The sequence below is a fragment of the Temnothorax nylanderi genome, unplaced genomic scaffold (assembly GCF_030848795.1).
Source record: "Temnothorax nylanderi isolate EJ_2023f unplaced genomic scaffold, tnyl_v1.0 TNYL_tig0556_pilon, whole genome shotgun sequence".
Classification (NCBI taxonomy): domain Eukaryota; kingdom Metazoa; phylum Arthropoda; class Insecta; order Hymenoptera; family Formicidae; genus Temnothorax; species Temnothorax nylanderi.
In genome coordinates, this window is record NW_027249618.1 from 21,643 (window position 1) to 46,840 (window position 25,198).

The window sequence follows — 25,198 nt, forward strand, 5'->3', positions numbered from 1 at the left end:
TCTGAGGAGCGGGGCGTGTCGGACTTGGTCGGGAAGCGGGTTTGGCTGACGTGCCGGGCCTGGGCGAGGTGAACCGATCGGCGTTCTCGCGCCGGTCCCGGGGATCCGAGCTCCGTCCCGTGCCTTGGCCTTTAAGTGTAAGTTTGCAATAATGCTTTTTCACAGTAAATTTTTTTGTTTAGAGTCTAAACCTAATTCTGACAACGGTATCGTATTTTTGGATGTAATCCGCAGGGCATGCCACAGTCTTTTTATAACAATACATTGTAGAATTTTTATATAAAGCGAATGTTTTCGCAAGTTGAGGTTAAAACAAGTGTCGGGATTACAGACGGCTTTAGCATCCCCTTAAGCTGGCCACACACACTTTTTCGTAACAGTAACAGTAGGATTTCGACCTATCGCGTTGCTCGATTCGGGAACGTACGGCCGTACGTTCCCGAATCGAGCAACGCGATTGGTCGAAACTCTACTGTTACTGTTACGAAAAAGTGTGTGTCCGGGGCTTTACCCTTATTCTACATAGAAGTCGTAGTCGTGAGTTGTAAGAAATTGACCAATCACAGATTGAATATTCTCTTCAACTTCGAATGTGATTGGTCAATTTCTTACAACTCACGACTACGACTTCTATGTAGAATAACCTTTAAAGTCCGTATCAGACTACGGACTGGGATTGAGATAGGATTGAAATTTAATCAATTAGAACAGAGAAAATTGATCTCAAGTTTAGTAAACTTTGCTCTGATTGGTCAAATTTCAATCCAATCTCAATCCCAATCCGTAGTCTGATACGGGCATAAGGGTGAAATCACACAATACGGGAATCAGCATGCGGGACAGAGGATGCGTGATTCGAACAGCCAATCAGCGCTCTTCCGCATTTTTCTATCCCGCGCTGATTGGCTGTTCGAATCACGCATCCTCTGTCCGCATACTGATTCCCGTATCGTGTGATTTTACCCTCATTCCGCATGGTGGGTTGGTGTCGTTGGTGAGAATGCGTCACATGAAGAAACGCAGAAATGCGGAACGTTGAACCGGATGGATGAGAAATGTCATCGTTATCTTGAGTCGAGTGGAGTCGAGAGTTTCTCTTGGATTTATATATCGACGTGAGAGTATTTGTCATCGAAGAGTATAAAAAGTCAAGGAGAGTTTAGTTGATTCAAAACTTACGTGAATAATATATGCATATTTGGATCTCTCGTCTTCTGTCTTTTCTCTTTGCCGAGGCTGTATCGTCGCTGTATGTGCGATTATGCGAATGGGCGATAGATCAACAACATACGTTGATGTAATGATGATGAAAGAAACGCTTTAGGTGCGAAAAGAGGAGCGGCCTTAGATTGAGTAATACCTGCGTGACGATCCTAACCTAGTTTGACGATAAAATGAAGTCAGGCAATACGGACAAGCATAGGGGCACAATACTCCTAAAACCGGAGGAAAATGAACAAGTCTTTCAGCTGATAGGGAATCGATGCCAGGTAATATTTTTTAGGAAAACTTTTCGCGTAATTATCAGTGTCGTCGTTACGAATATCTTGATATTGATCTATTGATTCAACATGGTTCAATTGATGAATAGTTTTAATAACACAGGCCTATAATAACATTAATAGTTAGAATAACAATATAAAAAAAAACTGAAGAGATACATAGCCATATATTTATAAAAATGCATATAGTTAATTTGTAGTAAAAATGTAATTTTAAATAATTTAGTGTACTAAGGAAATGAGAGAAATCATTTCATACATTGAAAAAAATTTAGTTTTTTTTAGTTACGATTAATAATATAACGTAGTTCTATTATTTTATTTTATTGTTTATATAAATCCAAAAATATAATTTATTTTTTTTAATTTATATATGTACAATAATACATTACTTATGAATACTCAAACTTTGTATTTATATAAATTTGTATAAGCAGTAAATGCATATCAATATTATAAAATATTTTATATTGAAATATAATGGAATGATGTTATAATATATTAAAGAAGTAATTATAACTTGTATATAATTTTACTTACTTAAGTAAAGGACATTACAGGACATTTAACATTTTTTATCAAGACAATTGTTTATATAATTATAAGATAATTTTAATTAATTAGAAATTTATTTTTTATATTGTTTTTATAATTTAAACTATTATGTATATGAGGTATGGACAAAAAGTTAGTGAACTCTGACATAAAATCCGATGTGACAATAGTGGTCGAACTTTAATATTGCAGGTATGTAGCAGCACGTTTATACCATGTTCAGTTACAATTGTGTCTTTGAATGCATATCTGTCAGTAGCTCTTTGTATAGTAGTGTATTAAACACGTAGTCGATTTTTAAATTATGAAGAGCAACTAATGTTTATTTCTACCAACGTAGATTAACTTTAATCTCGGTTTAACTTACTTTTTATCTTTTCTTAGTTCTGAAAATTAGAAGAAGATAAAAAGTAAGTTAAACCGAGATTAAAATTAATAGAGAAATAAAAAAACATAATAAACATAAAATCTCGTGAAACTTAGTAAAAATAGTACCAAAATTCATGAAATGTTAAAGATGGTGTACGGTGAGTCTACTTTATGTTCTACTATTTTTAAGTGGGTTAAGTGGTTGAGAGACACAGGACCTTCGATTTTATGTATTGACAAAAATGTTATGAGCGTGCTCGAACTTGTTCAAACACCAAGGAGAAACTTCAGGAGAAACTTAATGTTTATTCGTTATTTGTTCTCCATGATAATTTAAAAATCGACCGCGTGTCCTAACACACTACTACACAAAGAGCTGCTGACAACAACATACTTATTCAAATAAGACACAATTGTTGCTGAACATAGTATAAACATGCTGCTGCATACCTGCAATATTGATGTTTGACCACTGTTGCCATATCAGATTTTACAGAGTTCATGAACTTTTTGTCCATACCTCATACATATTTTTTATATTGCTTGTTTGTATTGCTGTTTTAGTGTTTAGCAGCTGGTGTTATACAATTGTATTTGACTGAAGCTCCCTTACATAAAGATTGGATTAAAAAGAATACAGGTATTATTACCTTGATAAGAGATAATCCAAGACGCAGTTTCTTTTTGCGATTATATTGTTTGCAAAGGAAGATAATGTTATGGGAACATGAAATCTATAATTCAATGGATTATAAAGCGCCAATGTCATATTTTCATACATTTGAGGCAGAAGATTGTATGGCTGCATTTAATTTTGCAAGCGAAACCGAAGCTATTACATTAAGGTATGTTAAGGCTTCTGGATATTTGCTGTCGTCATGTGAGGTCATGACGTTAGAGGCGAGAAATGGCACGCTGAGAATTCTTGCGTGTCAAATAATAAGATATTTGGATGAAAAAACACTTTAGCGCTTTAACACACTTATAAAATTTTCCAAAAACCATCCTTTTCTCTTGACAGTTAATAAACAGTCGTAAAATGAATGTGATATGAAGCCTAGTCATGTAGACTTATACACAACTGCATGACTAGGCTTTACATGAATTTAATATGAATAAAAGTGAACAAAGGTTTTATTACAAGTACGTCAGGTTAATTATAAAAATATATAAGGAATGATTTATAGAAATAATTACTTTCTTATATTTATATTTTTTTAATAGAAATATACTTCTTGGAAAATTAAATGCTAAACGTCAAAGAAGGCAAGAAAGGAAAGCAAAAGAAATGCAAGCTAGTAGTACTTTGCCTTGGAAGAATCAAAGTAGCATATCATCCTTTAGTGTCACATCAGGTCCATCAGGTAATTTGTCAAATGGTGCGCCTGCTACAGTTGGTGTTAATAGAAGTGCTTCTAGCAGTTCAATGTATAAAACTAAAAAGAAAAAAAGTGAACAAGATCTTAAGCGCAAGTTGACTAAGGATGATATTAGCCTCCCTTCTAATTTCAGGTATAGATTCAAATTTTATTTTGCATTATATGTTTATTAGTTATTTAAACACCGTACATGAATATTACTTTTATCTCTTTGCAGACATGTGGCACACTTAGGATGGGATGTTAATAACAAAGGTTTAGAATTAGATTCTGTAGATTCACAATTACAACAATTTTTTAATAATGCTGGTGTTTCGGAATATGAACTCCAAGATAAAGGTACTCGGAAGTTTATTTATGATTTCATTGAAAGGAACGGAGGTATGAGTGCAGTGCAAGAAGATATTCGGCCATTGGTTAATGCTAAAGATAGTAATCAGCCTCCTGCACTGCCACAGAGGCAGGAATATCCTCCACCTGTTCCAGCACGAACAATACCTGTGAGTTTTATTCTGATATTGGTAATATTAATGTTAATTAATAGCTTTATTAACTAACATTTTTGTTTTTTACTATATAAACAATAAGTATAAATTTTATTAAACAAATTATAATTTTCTATAAAATTTATAATAAAATAAAAATATTGGATATAATAAAGGAATTTATTATTATATTATTAAAATAAATGTTATTGATCGCAAAAATTTTATATATAGTTGTATTTCTTTTATAAAAACTTTTCAAATAATATTTTTAGAATATTAACTCTGGCTAGTTACACTTATTTTCGAGTCCTTAATTTGTCACAAACCAGTCCGTGAGATCGCTCAACTTTGTTGTATTGTTATTTTCAATCTAATTAATATTTTTGAGCTTGTGATATAGGAATTGGAAATACATAGTCTAAATTAGATTTATGATAATATCAAGTTTAGAAAATGATTTTAGTTTAAACTAAATTGTAAGGAAACTAGAAAATTATGTTATGTGAAAACTAGAAAACTGACAAACGTTCAGCGGTCCACTGGATCGAATATGGCAAACTAGGGTTAATACATATATTATAAAGATTATAAATATTAATATCTTATATTGAAAATTTTATTACATAATTTTATTACATAAAATAAAAATATTTTTAGTAGATTATACTAGATTAATATCTTTAATCTTTAAATCATAAACTTAATTTATACTTCTATACAAGGTAGGCCATTTTAATTAATCTCGCGATTATCTCCTAAACTATTCGTTATTCGAAAAAAATATTTAGAATAGAACTTACTTTATTTTGAGGGGGACATCTTATGATGGTCACAAATCTTGTCTAGTGGAGATGCTTCTGAGATTTAAAGGTAATCTTTGTTTTTTTAAATGACTTTTTTAGGAACCCTTTATTTTATTTTATCACTTTTTCTATTAATCAATTTTTGAACAACCTTCGTCTGAAACACTTTTTTATTTGTCTAATATTTTTTTAGATATTCAAGAAAAATTCAGTAAATTTTTCAATATTTAGCTTACGATATCTTGTAATTGTTTGTTGGAGTGAAAAGTGGTACAGGACTTTTTGACTTGATTTGGTCTTAAGAATATGCTGTTGCAATAGTGTCCAAAAATAGAATATTGTATAAATTACATTATAACGTATATAAGTGTTTATAAAAGTAGGGGCACTATCGCAGCAGCATATTCTTGAAACCAAATTAAGTCAAAAAGTTCTGTATTATTTTTCCCTCCAATAAACAATTATCAAGATATCATAAGTTAAATATTGAATTTACCAAATTTTCCTAGAATATCTAAAAAAATATTAAGCAAATAAAAACATGTTTCAAACAAAAGTTATTCAAATTGATTAATAGAAAAAGGTGATAAAATAAAAAATAGAGTTTTATTTAAAAAAACAAAGGTTACCTTGAAATCTCATACACCTCCACTAGGCAAGATTTGTGTTCATCATAAGATGACCCCCTCAAAATAGAGTTAGTTCTATTTGAAACATTTTTCCGAATAACAAATAATTTGGGATAATCACGTGGATTAATTAAAATGGTCCTATAAATATATATTGTACATATATACAGGGTGTCCCATTTTAACTTGGACAGCAAAATATCTCAAAAACTAAGCTCCACATACAAAAATGTTTCAGATAAAAGTTGTATGGTTTCAAGGGGGACATAAGATGGTACCATTGGTTTGACCTTGGATGGTCGTTTAAAGCTCACATAAACGACACCTTTAATTTCTTAAATGGAAACCCCTATTTTTCAATGCATATTCTTGTAGCTAATCTCGAGAGCTTTTCAAAACACTATAATAAAGTATTTTTTCGTTAAGAACTTTTGGAATTATGAGGCTTGAAAGTTCTAGTATTTTGACAAAAATTACAAAATATCTTGTAAAACATTAAGTTTTCGGTAATGTTACCTTAATACTTTTATGCACAGAATAATGAGACGAATCAATTGGTATGAAAAAAAGACATAGTTGCTTTTAAGAAAAAGTATGCAGATGCGTGTTGCAAATTACATATTTTTTCTTAAAGGAACTGTGCCTTTTTTCATACCAATTGATTCGTCTCATTATTCTGTGCATAAAAGTATTAAGGTAACATTACCGAAAACTTAATGTTTTACAAGATATTTTGTATTTTATGTCAAAATACTAGAACTTTCAAGCCTCATAATTCCAAAAGTTCTTAATGAAAAAATACTTTATTATAGTGTTTTGAAAAGTTCTCGAGATTAGCTACAAGAATATGCATTGAAAAATAGGGGTTTCCATTTAAGAAATTAAAGGTGTCGTTTACGTGAGCTTTAAACGACCATCCAAGGTCAAACCAATGGTACCATCTTATGTCCCCCTTGAAACCATACAACTTTTGTCTGAAACATTTTTGTATGTGGAGCTTAGTTTTTGAGATATTTTGCTGTCCAAGTTAAAATGGGACACCCTGTATATGTATGTATGTATGTACGTATGTATGTACGTATATATGTATGTATGTATATATGTATGTATGTGTGTATATATATATATATATATATATATATATATATATATATATATATATATGTATATATATATATATATATATATATATATATATATATATATATATGTCAAGCACAAAGACCAAAAACGCTCACTGAGCGAAAAAACCGATTACAACGCGTTCTGACATATCCAAAAAGGCCACAATGCGAAATTCGTGTCAAAAATGCTCACAACGCGTTCTAGCAGTGTGAAAATGCCACAATGCGTTGTGGACGCTTATTGATACAGCCATGACACGATGTGATAAAAATAAAATTATAAAGAAACTAAATTATAAAGAAAATTAACAGTTAGCCTACATAAGGCTAACTGTTAATTTATCTTTATAATTTTATTTCTATCAAAAACATCCACATTGCGTCATGGCTGTATCAATAAACATCCACAACACGTTCTGGCATTTTTACATTGCCAGAACGCGTTGTAAGCGTTTTTGAAAGTTCCACGATACAAATTTTGCATTGTGGCCTTTTTGAATATGCCAGAACGCGTTGTGGTTTTTTCGCTCAGTGAACATTTTCTATTTTTGAGCCTAACATATATAATCTTATTTTTTATGATATATAGCTTTTTACATAGTTTTATATATATTACATTAATAAATTTAAAATACTAATATTATATATAGCATTAAAATATAATATTAAAATAATATATAATTGTATATATAACAATAAAAACGCTATATTGTGTTTCAGCATCAAACACGTATTGCTCCGCCTTTACCTCCAAATCGTTTTAGCACATCTTCTGCATTACCAAGTGTGCCATCTAGCCTACCTCCGAGTGTACCTTTAAATGTTTCGTCCAATATTCCACCAGTACACAGAATCTTACCATCAAGACCACCTCCACCAACTATAACATCGGCACCGGCTCTTCCGCCACCTCCACCTCCACCTCCACCTCAAGCTCAAGCTCCAGGTCCAGCTCCAGCTCCAGCTCTAGCTTCAGCTCCAGTTCGAGCTCCTTCGAAAATTAGTACAAACATTCCTGCACCACCACCTCTGCCACCTTTATCAGACTTGAGTAGCCCCAACAGCACAAATGTTACTAATAACAATAATGAAGACTCAATCACAGATCTTAGACCAATGCTCATGGAATCTATTAGAAGCGGTACAATTTTAAGGGTATGTACAAACATGAGTGATCTATGATATTTTTGACTGAGAATCAATTTGTTTTACAAAAATTTATTAATTTTTTTCTTTTGCATTTTCTCTTTTATACTAAAATTACATAAACGTAATTATATGTATAAAAATGCTATTTTTCTAATTTTTTAGATCTTTGTATTTTAATCTTTATTATAGAATTGATGTAGGTATATGTAATATGTGATACTGTACATCCATAGACAACGATTCATCCCATGTCAAACTAGTGAAGCAAGTCCGAAAAATACCTATCCCGTTCCATCTAGTAGATTCATGTATATGTGTATATTTTATATACATATGTGTGAGTGTGTGTATATGTGTGTGTGTATGTGTGTGTGTGTGTGTGTGTGTGTGTGTGTGTGTGTGTGTGTGTGTTGTGTGTGTGTGTGCGTGTGTGTATGCGTGTGTGCATGCATGCGTGTGTGTATGTGCGCGTGTGTGTGTGCGTGTGTACGTGTGCGTGCGTGCGTACGTATACGTGCGTGTGTGTGTGTGCGTATGTGTGTGTGTGTGTGTGTGTGTGTGTGTGTGTGTGTGTGTGTGTGTGTGTGTATATATATATGTGTGTGTGTGTACACTGAGAGCCGAAAATATATTGACAAGGGGTACAAGAATATGCAATAAAAAATACGTCAAATTTAAAAAATTCAAATTTTGTCTATGACCCTGACTTGACCTTAACGACGCCATCTAAGGTCAAACTGGTAAGATCAGTAAATAGATCTTTTTAAACCCTACAAGTTTTGTCTAAAACATTTTTTTGTAAAATGCATAGTTTTCGTAAAATTAAGGGATTTTCATACTTTTGGTAAACTCTGTATATAAATCTACTAGATAGGACAGGATGGATATCTTTCAGACTTACTTTAAAAGTCTAGTATAGGACAAATCGTTGTCCATAGATGTAATATGTGATGCTGTATGCATCTTGTCTATGCATTGTGTAGTATGTATAAGAGTATCTACACTTTACCAGAAACCAAGTATATAGCAATAAATATTTATTTTATTTTTAATTTCATGTTACTGTAAAATTAGGATTGTGGAATTAAAATTCTTTCACTTCTATATGGAATTTTGTTCTTCATGTTTTCTAAGATAATTATAATCTCTAATTATATTGTTGTAACATTTTTTAATTTTAATTAATTTGTTTTATATTTATACTTCAATCAAATGTACAATATCATTTTGTTTTATCATTGGACTATCAAAACTTACAAATGTAAGTGTGTAGATTATATGAATAATGTCATACTTTAATTCTTTATAAGAAATTTCTGACATCATAAAATACTCAAAAAGATTGATTTCTGTTGTGATAACGAGAGATAAGATTAGAATTCTATTTCTATACTTTTAATCTTTTATAAATTTTTGTTTCCTAAAGATTAAAGAAAAAAAGTACATTTTAAACAAATATTAAAATTATATAATAACTTACTTAGTGAAATACTATACTAATTCCGAAATATTGTATGTTAAATGAGAATAGAATAATATAATTAAAATTATGCTGTTCTCGGACTCTATTGTATATAAAAATGAAAGAAGAAAGCATTAACTTTCTGTTCTTTAATATTTTTAGTATTTAGTTTAGTAAATACGTTTAAATATATGTATAATATAGAAAATGGAAAAATAAGGTAGAAAAATAAACGGTGAAAGAAGGAGAAGAAAGAAAAGGAAAAAATAATGAGGAAAAATCTAATTATTTTTATCTGAACAAATATACAAATCTTTCAAGCTAATTAATTGAAAAAAAAGAAATGAAACAATCTCAATCTTAGTCTTAACTATATCAGAAACATGATTTGATAGATATTTTACTTTATAGAAAGTTGATAAGACAGAGATCAAACCAGCATTAGTTGAGGATTCAAGGGGAGACTTGCTACGACAGATACGTGAAGGCATTGAACTGAAACCTGTTCGAAATGAAGCAAAATCTAATACAGTACCTGCACTTCGTGGTGGTTTGGCCGACGCATTATCTAGAGCTCTGGCTGAACGATCTCGTGCAATTCATAGTGAAAGCGAAGAATCCACTAGTGATACTACCGACGATGATGAATGGGATGATTAAATCAGGTTAGTTAACCAATTTATATTATGTATTTTAATCATATGCTTATTAAGTCTATTATATGTCATCTTTACTGTATTTATTTTTTATATTAACAAAAATACACAAAAATTCTTTCAGATCAAAAGTTTGTAATAACATACTACTGTGATAAATATATTATTGATAGAGACATTAACAAAGTTATGTATAAATATGTAACATAAATGACTCAATTTTAATATCCAAAGAAGAATATAAATTAGATAAAAATATTTAAAGGGAGCCACTTAGATATAAAATTGAAAATAAAGGCATTATATACAAAAGATAGGGCAGGTAAGGGCAGATTATAGCTATTCTAATATTTTAATATTTTACAGAAAGAAAGTTACAATATGTTTGGTATAAGTGTTAACATGTAAATATTTTTTTAATTAGTAGAGTTTGAAGAAGTCCTTTGCACAAAAGTTGCTTTATGAAGTATCTATGTTGCAATTTCTAAAATATATACAATCATTCTTTAAAGCCATTTTTTAACTATGATATTTCAAACAGAATAATATATCTGGCTTAAAATAAATACATAGTTTGTATGTGCGTGTTATATAATAAGTAACTTTATTAGAAAAATAAATAATGAAATATCATGAACAAATAATTAGAATCAGACCTTTCTACTTCAAACATATTATTAATCTGTCATAAAAATGCTCTATAATAATATTAAAAAATAAATATTTTATTTAAGAAACTACTAATTTTGAAATATCTTTAGAAAACAAATGATTTGAAACCTGTTTACACGTGTGTAAATCATTGTACAAATCTTACAAAATAAAATAATTTTTATCTGAAAAATTTGTTATATATCTTTACTAGATATACTTAGAGTTTAATACTTTAATCAAATGTTACATAATCCGTCTGTTTCTTTTAGCTGCACTGGCTGAACTAGACTGAACTGGTGCAATAAGTTAGAGTGAGACAAGTATATTCTGTTTCACTTTAATTTACTGCATCAGTGTGACCCAGTTCAGCTAGTGCAGCTAAAAGAAACAAACCCAATATTATATAATAGGTATAATATTATATAATTATAGAAATGAGAACTGTTAAAATTTTATTTGACATTAAGTATTAAGGGGATCCTATAGCGAAGGCCGAACTTCCTCGACGTCGGTAATGTCAACATTTCTAATCCTGTTTTCTATGTTATATATCTATATCTGTCCTTGTCTAACGAGAGGCATCTGTCCTTGTTCGATTGCTGCGCCATCTCTCGCTACACGCAATACTGCTTATCCTATCAACCTGAATGTGCTTTTGCTTAATAAAACTTCATTTTAGAATATCTTTTGCTTCCTCATAGAGGAAGCTTTGTTTTCGTGAATTTCGTATATGAACCTTTGATTGCGTTTAAGTTGGGTCTAATCAACCAAATTCAAATGATTTATATATGAAATAGGGATAGAAGAAACCAACGAAGAGATTGGTTTTTGAGTTTTTGATGCCAATATGTTCAGAGTGTTCTAAAATGTCGAAATATCGTATTAAAATTGCATGTCTGTATGTGTGTATGTGCAGATTTAATGTCCGTGATTGCTCTAACTTCCGCAAATATTGAGATATCGGGCTGTTTTTTTTTTAATCGATAGAATATCATTCAAGGAAGGTTGGTATTGAATTTGGCGATGATCGGTAAAGGGGTTCTTTTTAAAAAAATTTTTGAATTTTTTTAGAAATGTCCGTGGTTGCTCTAACTTCCGCAAATATTGAGATATCGGGCTGTTTTTTTTTTAATCGATAGAGTATTATTCAAGGAATGTTGGTATTGAATTTGGCGATGATCGGTAAAGGGGTTCTTTTTTAAAAAAATTTTGAATTTTTTTAGAAATGTCCGTGGTTGCTCTAACTTCCGCAAATATTGAGATATCGGGCTGTTTTTTTTTTTTAATTGATAGAGTATCGTTCAAGGAAGGTTGGTATTGAATTTGGCGATGATCGGTAAAGGGGTTCTTTTTTAAAAACATTTTGAATTTTTTTAGAAATGTTTGTTGTTGTTCTAACTTCCACAAATGTTGAGATATCGGGCTGTTTTTTTTTTTAATCGATAGAGTATCATTCAAGGAAGATTGGTTTAAGAAGGTATGAAATCGATGTTTAAACTTTGCGAAGTTGACCGAGTGTCGAGCGTTTATCTTATAAAATTATAAATGTTAAAAATCTCATAAAAATTCGGGTACTTTCCTCTACACATATTATTACAATTTTTTGAAAGCTACTTGCAACTTAATTTCTAAAAATGTCGAGAGATCGCATTGAAAAAATAATACTCTGTAGTCACTTTCTGTCGATCGAAAATTTATTTATATATTTTTCAAAATTTTAGTTTTTTCATTTTTATCGTCGTTTTCACTGTCGTTTTTACGTTTTCGCAAATTTGTTTTTTTTTCATCTATTATATCATTTTTCTGTTTCATCTTTTTCTCCATTTGATTAATTATTTTCATATTCTATAAAATTTTACAATTTATTTATTTATTTTTTTTAATCCAAATTTTAGTTTATTAAATTTACATGCTCTTTCTTTTACCTTTGTCGTTTTTGTCATGTTTATCCTTTATTATAGTATTTTTCTGTTTTATCTCTTCCTGTTTTATCTCTTCCTCTGTTTGATTCTCTTCATATTTTATTACCTGTTTTATCTCTTCCTCTCTTTGATTCTGAAAAATATAATTAAAAGAGGAGAGAGAGAGAGAGAGGGGGGGGGGAGAGGGAGAAGAAGAGAGAGAGGGAGGGAGATTCTTCAGTAATCCCTTCACCGATCCTCAAAAAATTCAAAATTTTATAAAGAAAAAACCTTTTTACCGATTATTAGATATACCGATAATCAACCTAATCTTAAAGTATTAAATATGAAATAGGGGTAGAAAAGACTGAAGAATATAATAAAATTAAATAGCCCACTATTTCAAAATTTGCAAAAGTTATATCAACCACGGACATTTCTAAAAAAAATTCAAAACTCAATATTTGCAGAAGTTAGAGCAACCGAGGCAACCGAGGTATTATAGATGAAATATCGATGGTGGGTAGTACAATGTTTAGTCGGATCGATACAAGATTAAGACAAATAATGGGTCGTAATACAAGTTTTGGTGGAGTTTCTGTCCTAATGGTCGGCGATCTTTATCAATTACCACCGGTTATGGATACTTCAATATATTTATGCCCAAAATCGTGCATGTTAAGCTTATTTTCAGAAAATGTTCTATGGAATAAATTTGATTATTTTGAGTTGACAGAAATAATGAGACAAAAAGAAGATAAAACATTTATTGAAACTCTTAACAATCTTGTGAGAGGAACAATGTCTGAAAATAATATTGCATTAATTAAATCCAGAGAAACGTCAGAGGAAAATGTTCCAAAAGATACAATCAGATTATATGCTGATAATCGTTCAGTAGATAGTTTTAATCAATTTAAAATTAATTTAAAAGATGGTACAGCTTATGAATGTATAGCCAAAGACACAGTTTTAGGAAAAGTTAGCAGTAAATTGAGAAATAAATTACTAACGTCGTTAAAAAAAAAGAACAGAATGTGGTGGCTTGGCTTACAAAGTAGTATTAAAAATAGGTATTAAATACATGATAGTTACTAATATAAATGTTGAAGATGGCCTAGTTAACGGAGCTTGTGGCATATTGAAAAACATAACGTTTAAACAAGGTACAGAAGAACCAATTAAAATATGGCTAGATTTCAATAATAATAGAATTGGTATGGAACAACGGAGACCATACGTAAAGTATATTAATGAAAATTCTATGGAAAAGTGTTTGGTTCCTATATCATCACTTTCTGTCGTATTAAACATTAATGAAAGAATGGGATATCAAATCGTAAGACAACAATTTCCCATCACGCCCGCCGAAGCTTTGACAATACATAAAAGCCAAGGTCAAACTTACGAAAAAGTATGTATAAATTTACGAAATAATTGTCGTATGACAAGGCCAATGCTATACGTAGCATTGAGTAGAGTGACAAAATTATCGGATTTATACATTCTTGGAAATTTCAAACCTCCAAAAAAACCATCTACAGATAATTCTTTGGAGTTAGAAATAAAACGACTAAGAGAAGAAAAGTATCTTAAATTATCATATTCAAAAGTAATAGAAGGAAATTGAATAAAAATTATATACCAGAACGTACGATCTCTGAATAAAAATCTAATGAATATATCTTGTGATAAATGGTATAAACAAGCCGATTTATTAGTTTTTGCAGAATCACAAACAATCACAACAGATGACTTGACATTTGAAGGATTTAATATTTTATTCCGAACAGATAATTATGATAAACGTTTACCAAAAGGAATAATATGTTTTATCAGAAAAGAATTGAACGCATTTATAGATGATCACATACAAAAAGATGAAATTATAAATGGACAATACCGTCATATAGACTTGATACGTATAACCATAAATGAGGTGGAAATCATTACTGGTTATAAGTCTCCATCAGCACCTAGAACTATGTTTGTGCATGAACTAAATAATATTTTAAGCAAGTCAATAAGTAATGAAAGAATTATAATAGGTGACTTCAATTATGACTCATATAATGAAGGAGGATTTTTGGAAAAACATTTAAATAAATTACACTTTAAACGTGCAATTGACACACAAATATCAACTACAAACTTCAATACGCAGATAGATGTAATATTTATATCAGAGAGAATATTAAATTATAGTGCTGGAGTATACGAAACTTATTTCTCAGATCATAAACCTATTTTTATTGGATTAAATAAGCATAACAAAATATCAAAATCAAGCGTATTTGAAGTATTCAGGGAAGATATTTCTAATAATAAGAATAAAAATAATTCAGAAGAATACTTGATTAATATAACGTCCTGTCATACTAATGAGGCATTTATAAACGATAACGAAAAATGTATAGAGATTTACCAACCACTACAAACTCTAGAAGAGAACGTGTTAGAAGAAAATTCGTGGCTAGATGATAGACCATTAAACGAAATTATGAAGATAATAGAGAATAAAACTTAATTTCAGCGTGTTGATGTACTATTTATTACTGGTTTACATTGGGTTGATTCGATCTTTATGCCAGATGTTCAGATTGTTGGAGGTCGTCAAGCCGGCAACCACTGGCACTGTATTTATTATGACGGAGATAAACTTCATATATATGATAGTTTGTATTTTGCAACACACTCTTATAATAATCTGTCATTATTTGAACAAAACTACATAAAAAAGCGATACCCTAATTTGACCCCGAACAATGTTATATTTGAAAAAGTTACAAAACAACCGGACTTAGCATCGTGTGGTATATTTGCAGCAGCATTTGCTATATCAATAGCAAGAGGAGAAAATCCATCTAATAAAAAATATTCAATAAATATGCAAAACATGCGTAGACATTGTCTGAGAGTTATTAAAGAAAAAGAATTACTGCCTTTTCCAGAAGAAGAATAATTTAAAATTATAACGATGTGATATATACTAAACGTTGCGTAAATTATAAAAACGTTGCCTAAAATTAATAAGTATAAAAATAAATAAATAAGTAAGAAATTAAATAAGTATAAAAATATGAGAAAACAAAAATAAATAAGTATAAAAAAAATATTGAAAGATAAACAATAAAATATTGAACATGTTGAAGAATCTACATTGAGCGGTTTGCCATAGAAAATCAAATAACAAAAAAGGTGAAGTAAACTTAAGCATGATTACTATGGATGGGTAACCGGTGAATTTTTCAAGCAGAGATCGTGGTTGTCGCAGAAGAAAGTATAGTACAATTTAAGTTCTATGGTAATATTTTTAATAAAGAAAACATACAAGTAATTCTATTGCAACATATTTAACATATTATTATGTTAATTTGTAAAAAAATTATGTCTGAACAAGACATCGAGTCTAAACAAGACATCGTGTCTGAACAAGGCATCGTGTCTGAACAAGACATAGAGTATGAACAAGACATCGTGTCTGAACAAAGCATCATATCTGAACAAGACATCGAGTATGAACAAGACATCGTGTCTGAACAAGGCATCGTGTCTGAACAAAGCATCATATCTGAACAAGACATCGAGTATGAACAAGACATCGTGTCTGAACAAGGCATCGTGTCTGAACAAGACATCGAGTCTGAACAAGACATTGTGTCTGAACAAAGCATCGTGTCTGAACAAGACATCGAGTCTGAACAAGACATCGTGTCTGAACAAAGCATCATATCTGAACAAGACATCGAGTATGAACAAGACATCGTGTCTGAACAAGGCATCGTGTTTGAACAAGACATCGTGTCTGAACAAGGCATCGTGTCTGAACAAGACATCGAGTCTGAACAAGACATCGTGTCTGAACAAGGCATTGTGTCTGAACAAGACATCGAGTATGAACAAGAAATCGTGTCTGAACAAGGCATCGTGTCTGAACAAGACATCGAGTCTGAACAAGACATCGTGTCTGAACAAGGCATCGTGTCTGAACAAGACATAGAGTCTGAACAAGACATCGTGTCTGAACAAAGCATCATATTTGTCACAAAGACAAACGTGTAAAAAATAATATTAGAAAATGAGCGAGTTTTTATATGTATACACATATATACAGTAAAAAATATAATGAAAGAATAGAAAAAATATTCTAAATTTTTTCTTTTCTTTTTTGACGAATAAATTCGATGTTATAGTTATAATCATAAAAATTCGATTACATCCTAATATTATTTTTTAGTGGACTAGGCCTACAGGGAAAACCACTTAAAAAAAAACGCGTCAACAATAGTACCTTATAGGTGACGAAGAAATCTATTGTCGTGATTTTACAAACGTTGGTTAACTTTAAACTTTAGTTTACTCACTTACGATTCGTACTATCTCTTTCTAAGGAGAACAGTTAGAACATCTCAAGTCTCAATAAATGAGACATCAAAAAATGATGTTTTAGGATAATAAAAAAGTGTGCAAGTAGAAACTTGCACATTGCTTCCTCATAGTTCTTAAGTGTGCAAGTAGAAACTTGCACATTGCTTCCTCATAGTGTGCAAGTAGAAACTTGCACATTGCTTCCTCATAGTTCTTAAGTGTGCAAGTAGAAACTTGCACATTGCTTCCTCATGGTTCTTAAGTGTGCAAGTAGAAACTTGCACATTGCTTCCTCATGGTTCTTAAGTGTGCAAGTAGAAACTTGCACATTGCTTCCTCATAGTTCTTAAGTGTGCAAGTAGAAACTTGCACATTGCTTCATCATGGTTCTTAAGTGTGCAAGTAGAAACTTGCACATTGCTTCCTCATAGTGTGCAAGTAGAAACTTGCACATTGCTTCATCATGGTTCTTAAGTGTGCAAGTAGAAACTTGCACATTGCTTCTTCATAGTTCTCAAGTGTGCAAGTAGAAACTTGCACATTGCTTCCAGATAGTTTTTAGGTGTGCTAGTAGAAACTTGCACATTACTTTGTCTCAATTTTTAAGTATGCAAATTATTTTTAGGTGTGCAAGTAGAAACCTGCACATTGCTTCCTTATAGTTTTTAAGTGTGCAAGTAGAAACCTACACATTGCTTCCTTATACTATTTAAATGTGCAAGTAGAAACCTTCGCTCACAAAGCTTCCTCTATGAGGAAGCAAAAAAAAATACTAATAATTATACATCAAATAAAATACAAACTTCCTCAGTCGAAACAAATAAATACTAATAATATACATCGAATAAAATAAAAGCTTCCTTATAGAGGAGCTTTGTGAGCGAAGGTTTCTACTTGCACATATAAATAGTATAAGGAAGCAATGTGTAGGTTTCTACTTGTTTTTCTAGGCGTTGAATCTTAGTTTTATTTACACAATATTGTTCCTACATGTTGTCCCTACCTCGCCTGGGTGTCATTATATATATATATAAACTGTAGTATTTTTGTTATTGTCGTCAGATGACAGCTGTATGTGCCCAAATTAGTAAAATTTTTAATTTTTTTTCGTTCCCGATATGAAATCGTGTGTCGCGAGGTAGATTTTTGTGCGTACTTTAATTCTGTAAAAGGATTTTGCCATTCTGTAAAGCCAATTCAAAGATTACTTAAAATAAAAAAATGTCGGTAACTACTGCCACTATTGCCCGTTCTAGACTGGAGGATGATCCTACTCGCGGTTCATCCGACTACGGTCGTCCGTCTACACTGCACAATTTTAAGTTATTTTAGGTTGGTAAGATTGAAAGCTAATTGTTACCCGGCGTCTACACTACACTACTAGATGACTATGAAGCTAGCCGACAGAAATTACTAAAGGCCGTAGCCGGATAAGAAGGGTCAATGTGCCCCCACACGGATCATGCTCATTTTTTTTGCTTTGATTGCTATCAGTGTCACTTACAATTTAGTCAAATATTAGCCCTTAATATTGAACCGTTTTGCTGTAAAAAATAAAAGTAAAAATTTCGAAAATAATTCATATCTTTTGATCGGCTTAACCGATTTTGATAAAATTTTAATATGTTGTAGATATCATTGAGACACATTTGTGGAAAATTCGGGAAAGGTTTTTGATGACAGAAACATTGATAAAAAAAAATAAATAAATGTTCTTGATTTTTTTTAGTCCGATATCTTTCTTGTACAATTACGAAAAAATTTTTCTAGAATCTTGGAGTAGTTTCCTATCGGACATAATTTTTTGGAAGCGATAAAATGGGTAGGCGGTACTTTTAAAAAATAAAATATTCTTATTTATTTTTTTTAAATATGATATGCTTTTGGTACGATCGCCATATATTTTATGTAGAATTTTGGAATAGTATTCTACAACAAGTAATTTTTTCGAACCAATAAAATAGGCGGAAGTTAAAAAAAATAAAATATTGTTTTTTATTTTCTAAATTATGATATGCTCTTCGTACCATTGCCATATTTTTTTTGTAAACTTTTGAGACGGTATTTTATAACAAGTAATTTTTTCGAACTAATAAAATGGGTAGAAGGTACTTTAAAAAACAAAATATTTTTTTTCAAAATTATCATAGTTTTTTCGTACCATAGCCATATTTTTGTTTAGAATCTTGGAATGGAATCCTACAACAAGTAATTTTCCGGAATCGATTAAATAAATAGATGCAGGTACTAAAAAAATAATAAAATAAAGTAAATTGAAATAATTATGAAAGGATAAACTATAATCGTATTAAATCAAATGTTTATTTTAATGAAGTACACATACACATACACGTACACATACACTAAAAATAATGACGTACACATACACATTCGTTCACATAATCACTCTCATACTATTATTTACACTATTTATAGTCATATGGATGGACTAATCTTCATCACTATCTTCATTGATAGTAAGCGTGATGCCGTCTGTTTTAAATATATTTAAATATTTTTTTATATTTAAATATATTTAAAACAGACGGCATCACGCCTATTATCAATGAAGATAATGCTGAAGATTAGTCCATCCATATAAATATAACTATAAATAGTGTAAATAATAGTATGAGAGTGATTATGTGAACGAATGTGTATGTGTACTTCATTAATAAACATTTGATTTAATACGATTATAGTTTATCCTTTCATAATTATTTCATTTTACTTTATTTTATTATTTTTTTAGTACCTGCATCTATTTATTTAATTGATTCCGGAAAATTACTTGTTGTAGGATTCCATTCCAAATTCTAAACAAAAATATGGCGATGGTACCAAAAAACTATAATAATTTTGAAAAAAAATATTTTGTTTTTTAAAGTACCTTCTACCTATTTTATTGGTTCGAAAAAACTACTTGTTATAGAATACCGTCTCAAAAGTTAACAAAAAAAATATGGCAATGGTACGAAGAGCATATCATAATTTAGAAAAATAAAAAACAATATTTTTTTTTTAACTTCCGCCTACCTATTTTATTGGTTCGAAAAAATCACTTGTTGTAGAATACTATCCCAAAATTCTACATAAAATATATGGCGATCGTACCAAAAGCATATCATATTTAAAAAAAATAAATAAAAATATTTTATTTTTTAAAAGTACCGCCTACCCATTTTATCGCTTCCAAAAAATTATGTCCGATAGGAAACTACTCCAAGATTCTAGAAAATTTTTTTCGTAATTGTACAAGAAAGATATCGAGACTAAAAAAAATCAAGAACATTTATTTATTTTTTTTATCAATGTTTCTGTCATCAGAAACCTTTCCCGAATTTTCCACAAATGTGTCTCAATGATATCTACAACATATTAAAATTTCATCAAAATCGGTTAAGCCGATCAAAAGATATGAATTATTTTCGAAATTTTTATTTTTATTTTTTACAGCAAAACGGTTCAATATTAAGGGCTAATATTTGACTAAATTGTAAGTGACACTGACAGCAATCAAAGCAAAAAAAAATGAGCATGATCCGTGTGGGGGCACATTGACCCTTCTTATCCGGCTACGGCCTTTGATAATTTGTAATTTTTCTAAGTGTATTTCGTTTGTAAATCGTTTGTAATTGATTGTGAGTCAGTTTTTAACGTTTGTGGCCAATTAGTTTGTTTGTAATTAACAATTTTATTTTGGCCATGATGTCAGCCGACACTTTTTAATAACGAACAGATTTTTGATTACTGATAACTGTAATTAATAGGAAATCGTTTGTGATTTACGAATATACCAGTGTAACGTTTGTGAATTAATAAATTTCAGAGTTATTTGCAAAATAAGTTCAGTTAATATGGTTAATGTACTGCGCAGATAACTGTGCTGCGCATGCGCGAAATGTACTCAAGGCTCCTGCGCACAAAGAGCGCGTCGACGCGTTTCGCATGGCGGAAGTCGATGCGGTGGCCAATCACTTCTCACCTTTCTGTAACTAGCGGGCGATTATTGGCCACGCATTGCCTGTATGAAGCAGAGAGAAAGATGAGAGTGGTCATGCCCGTGTTTTGGCTGTACCCGAATCCTGTCGTAATGTGCACGTTTTTGTGGTTCTCTTCCGTGCTATGTCCACTATTTTGTGGTAATGTCAACGATTTTGGGGTTCTCTTTCATGTTATGTTCACGATTTTTTGGTTCTCTTCCGTTAGATTCACGATTTTTTGGTTTTATTTCCAAAGAGAATAAAAAAATCGTGGACATAGTACGGAAGAGAACCACAAAAACGTGCACATACCGACAGGATTCGGGTACAGCCAAAACGCGGGCATGACCACTCTCATCTTTCTCTCTGGTATGAAGCTAGCCGACAGAAATTACTAAATTCGATTAGTTTTAATTTTTCTAAGTGTATTCCGTTTGTAAATTAAGTGTATTTAGTTTGTAAATCGTTCGTGATTGATTGTGAGTCAGTTCTTAACGTTTGTGACCAATTAGTTTTTTGTAATTGACAAATTTTATTTTGGTCATCAAAAAGCGCGTCGACGTATATTACGCATGGCGAAAGTCGATGTGGTGGCCAATCACTTCTCACCTTTCTGGTACTAGCGAGTGATTATTGGCCACGCATCCTATGAGCAAAAATCCTCAGTAGTTTTGAAATAGCTGTCATATATCACGTTTGTTTACAATCTTTTAATGTAATTAATATTACATATAGATCATTTGTTAATATGAAAAGGGATATTTCTTGTAAATTGTTTGTGAGTGTATTTTCAATGTTTGTAACTGGTTAATTCATTTGTAATTAATAGTATTTTCAATTTTGTCATTATGAACGCCAGCCGATAATCTAATTAACAAGCTTTTTTACAACTTAATTGTTGTATTTTATCGTAAATCGTCAGTGACTGTTGGAAATATACATATGGTTTGTTATTTTTATCTATGTGTGTGTATCTATATAAATATACAAATAGTACAATTATAATGTAATATAATGTGTCGTTATGTATACGTTTGCGCTATGTCAAGATGTTTTTGGGAAAAAATATGCATCGTTGCATTCGACTATAAGGAAATTGTTTTAATAATTATTCCAGTAGTACTTTTTAACGAAAAATTGCTATTTAATCTTTTTATTTTTTCTCCTACAGTTATTACACAGTGCAACTCTTTTGAAATTTTGATGTTAAGAAGCAACATTATTAAATAAGTGTGAAGATAAAATAAACTAACAAGTATCTATTTGAAGGAATTATATAATAAAAAGAGATTATGTTATAATAACAAGAATAACACGAGAATATGTTAGATAAGAGTATTTATTTATAAAATAATATAGTTTTATTGTAATATGTGTAAAATTGTTACAGGAAACAGAAGCAATCGTTTTGACTTGGAAAATAACAAAAATTTTGTAAATGATAAAAAATAATAAATATTTTACAACTTGGTAAACTTAAAATTTACGTCTACAAAAATACATTATCTAATTTAAATAAGATATACTGTGCTTTTAATAATTCAAAAGTGTTAGATTACTGTATAATTAATTGCCTTTTATTTTTCATTTTTTATGATGTAAAATGCAGCATGAGGCTCTATTTCCTGTGATGATGAACATGATCGAACACTTTTGGAAAGATCATTATATACTTCCCAACGATTTGTTGTTCTCCAACAATACGCTAAGTAATGATTTGGTAAGTATGCTGCAACTCCTGTTAATCTGTATCTATATTATGTCCCAAAGTCATGCAACGACGTAGGTATTTCAAATAGTTTGCACCTTTTAGTCTTTGATGCATCATGTAAAAATCTAATATCTAATTCAATGAAAATATGTTTATTTAAACGCTATTGTCAAAGAACGCCATCTCGTTTATCTTAATCATAGACTAAAAACAATGGAATGACGAATATGTTATTCTGATGCTCGGCAGTACGTAAAAGTGAGGAGAATGTATAAAGTTTCATTTTTTATAATAATGTATCTATGTATTTAATGGTAATGTGTGTTGATTGTTTTTAATTTTTGCAGGAGAAATTTACATTACTATAATGCCTCGTAAATGTGCAATATCAAAAGAAGATGCCATCAATGGCATCATAAGATATATTGACGATTTTAAAACAAGTATTCCTTGTTTTACATCACAAGTTTGGAGTGATTTAAGTAGAGAATTTAATACTGTTTGGAATTCTCGTTGCTGGTATACAAATGTTAAATATAATCGACGAAATATCTTGACAGAAGCACGACAAAAAATGGTAATTATTGCCGAATCAATATTTAATATTGATATTAAAATTAATATTTCATGCTCTTCTGTTTTGTTAACTAGTGGAGAATTAATTTATTGTAAAAATGAATTAAATAATTGTTCTCTGATGCTGGAAGGAGAAGACTGGTTTGATTTGTTTTTAACAGCAGAGGAATGGTCCCAGATTAAACCTGTCCACATAGATTCTAAACGATTCAATCACACATTAAAACCATACGTATGGACAGATATAATTTCCACAGCTTTTTGGAAACAACATAGCCCTGGTAACCAGTCTGATAGTTCAGATACGTCCCAAAGAAGTGCGCAAGAAAACAGTCCAAAATTGCGACAGAAGTGCATAATATCTGTGATTAAACGAGTACTTACTGTACTATTGCAGTAGTCTGCTGTAAGAAGCTACTGTGAAATTTTATACTATTTGTTAAAAGTAAACATGCAGCAGAAATGTGAAAACAATATGGAAGTATCTGCCCAACAGAAAAATAACAGCAAATCGCGTTAGACTCTTCACGCACATTTGCAGCAGAGTTTTGAGTACAGATCCGACCGGCAGAAACGTGAAAAGAACGTGCAAGCATCTGCCCGTCAGAAAAAGAGCAGTCGAGTGTGCTAGACGCTTGAAACATATTTGCAGCAAAATTTCACAAGTGTATAATAACGCTTAAATTGTTGTTTTTGCCGTACAGATCCGAGTGACAGAAATGCGAAGAAAGCGTGCAAGCATCTGCCCATCAGAAAAAGAGCAGCCGAGCGCGCTAAACTCCCAGACAGCACAAAATATTTATAAAATATTTTTAAAATATTTATAAAAAAGATTTAAATATTTTGAAAATATATACGTTGAATATTTTGTAAATATTGTAATGTCCGGATAATAAAAGTATCTAGAAGATTATAATAAATATTTTAAAATAAAGTGTAAATAATTATCATCAATATTATTAAAGTTGTTTTTAATTTATGTTATAAATATTTATATAAATAATTACTGTAAGTTAACTGGAGATTGTGAAACTGTTATAGCTTCGTGCTGTGAGATGTAGGCTATATACGGTCCATTTTGGCGTTACGAATTTCGAAAAATGTTTCATTGATAAATCAGATGCTACGAAGCGTAGATTTCTTCGTCTTGATTCGTCAATCGAATTTTAATAAAGTATTCGTAACGCTAAGTGGACTGCACCTCTTGTTATAAATTATCATGTGAAATTATAATTTACAAATAAAAAAATTATTTCATATAAATATATGATATCAGTTATTCCAATAAGTATCACATGTTGATTTTATATACGTTTTCTTAACAGTTATAAAACATTACATACGTTTAGGAAACATATAATATTATTCATTGTTTTTTTTTTTAATATTAAAATTACTATTTTAAAAATATTTTAACTAAATAGCTTTATTAGAAATATAACAATACTTTAGTTAAATATTTATAACATATATTATCTCATTATTGTAAATAAAGTATTTCAACCTTTTTACTCCAACGGGAAACTGTGTTATAAGTCTGACAAATTTATAGTTGGCAGTTTATAATGTTGGAAACAATATATGTGTAGTACACGAAAATTATTATTAGGCTATTAAAGATCCTAGCTCGGACCGTAAATGGCTAGCTGATTTTACTATTGTTTGATTTTTTACTTTTAATATTTCCAATAATAATAAATATTGCAAATAATATTACAGTAGATTATTTTTGAAATAATCAAATGTGGTTAGTCAATTTACTTACGCCTAAAGACTAACGACTAGCTTATTGGCAGACTGGGCTTTTTAACCTTAACTTAAGGCCATTGCACGTAACAATTTTAAAATTTTAGTCATAATCGTAAGGCCGTAAGAAAATAGACCAATCA

General features: G+C 30.6%; 1 protein-coding gene and 1 long non-coding RNA gene across 3 annotated transcripts; both read left to right on the plus strand.

Moving 5' to 3' along the window:
- The first annotated feature begins 997 nt into the window (after positions 1–997).
- LOC139783901 (uncharacterized) lies at positions 998–10,374 on the plus strand. Of its 2 annotated transcripts, XM_071723062.1 has the most exons (8): positions 998–1,249; positions 1,325–1,490; positions 2,991–3,271; positions 3,651–3,938; positions 4,023–4,305; positions 7,570–8,004; positions 9,872–10,125; positions 10,241–10,374. In XM_071723062.1, exons 2-7 carry the CDS (start codon positions 1,395–1,397, stop codon positions 10,118–10,120), a joined length of 1,632 nt encoding a protein of 543 aa, XP_071579163.1. In that variant the 5' UTR covers positions 998–1,249; positions 1,325–1,394; the 3' UTR covers positions 10,121–10,125; positions 10,241–10,374. The 2 variants fall into 2 exon arrangements, with proteins under 2 accessions (XP_071579163.1, XP_071579161.1); XM_071723060.1 differs by having other exon boundaries at positions 998–1,490.
- A 9,869-nt stretch (positions 10,375–20,243) lies between these two features.
- LOC139783894 (uncharacterized) lies at positions 20,244–24,572 on the plus strand. The gene is made up of 2 exons (XR_011721418.1): positions 20,244–22,742; positions 23,081–24,572. It is a non-coding gene; the product is annotated as an uncharacterized lncRNA (long non-coding RNA).
- Positions 24,573–25,198: the final 626 nt, after the last annotated feature.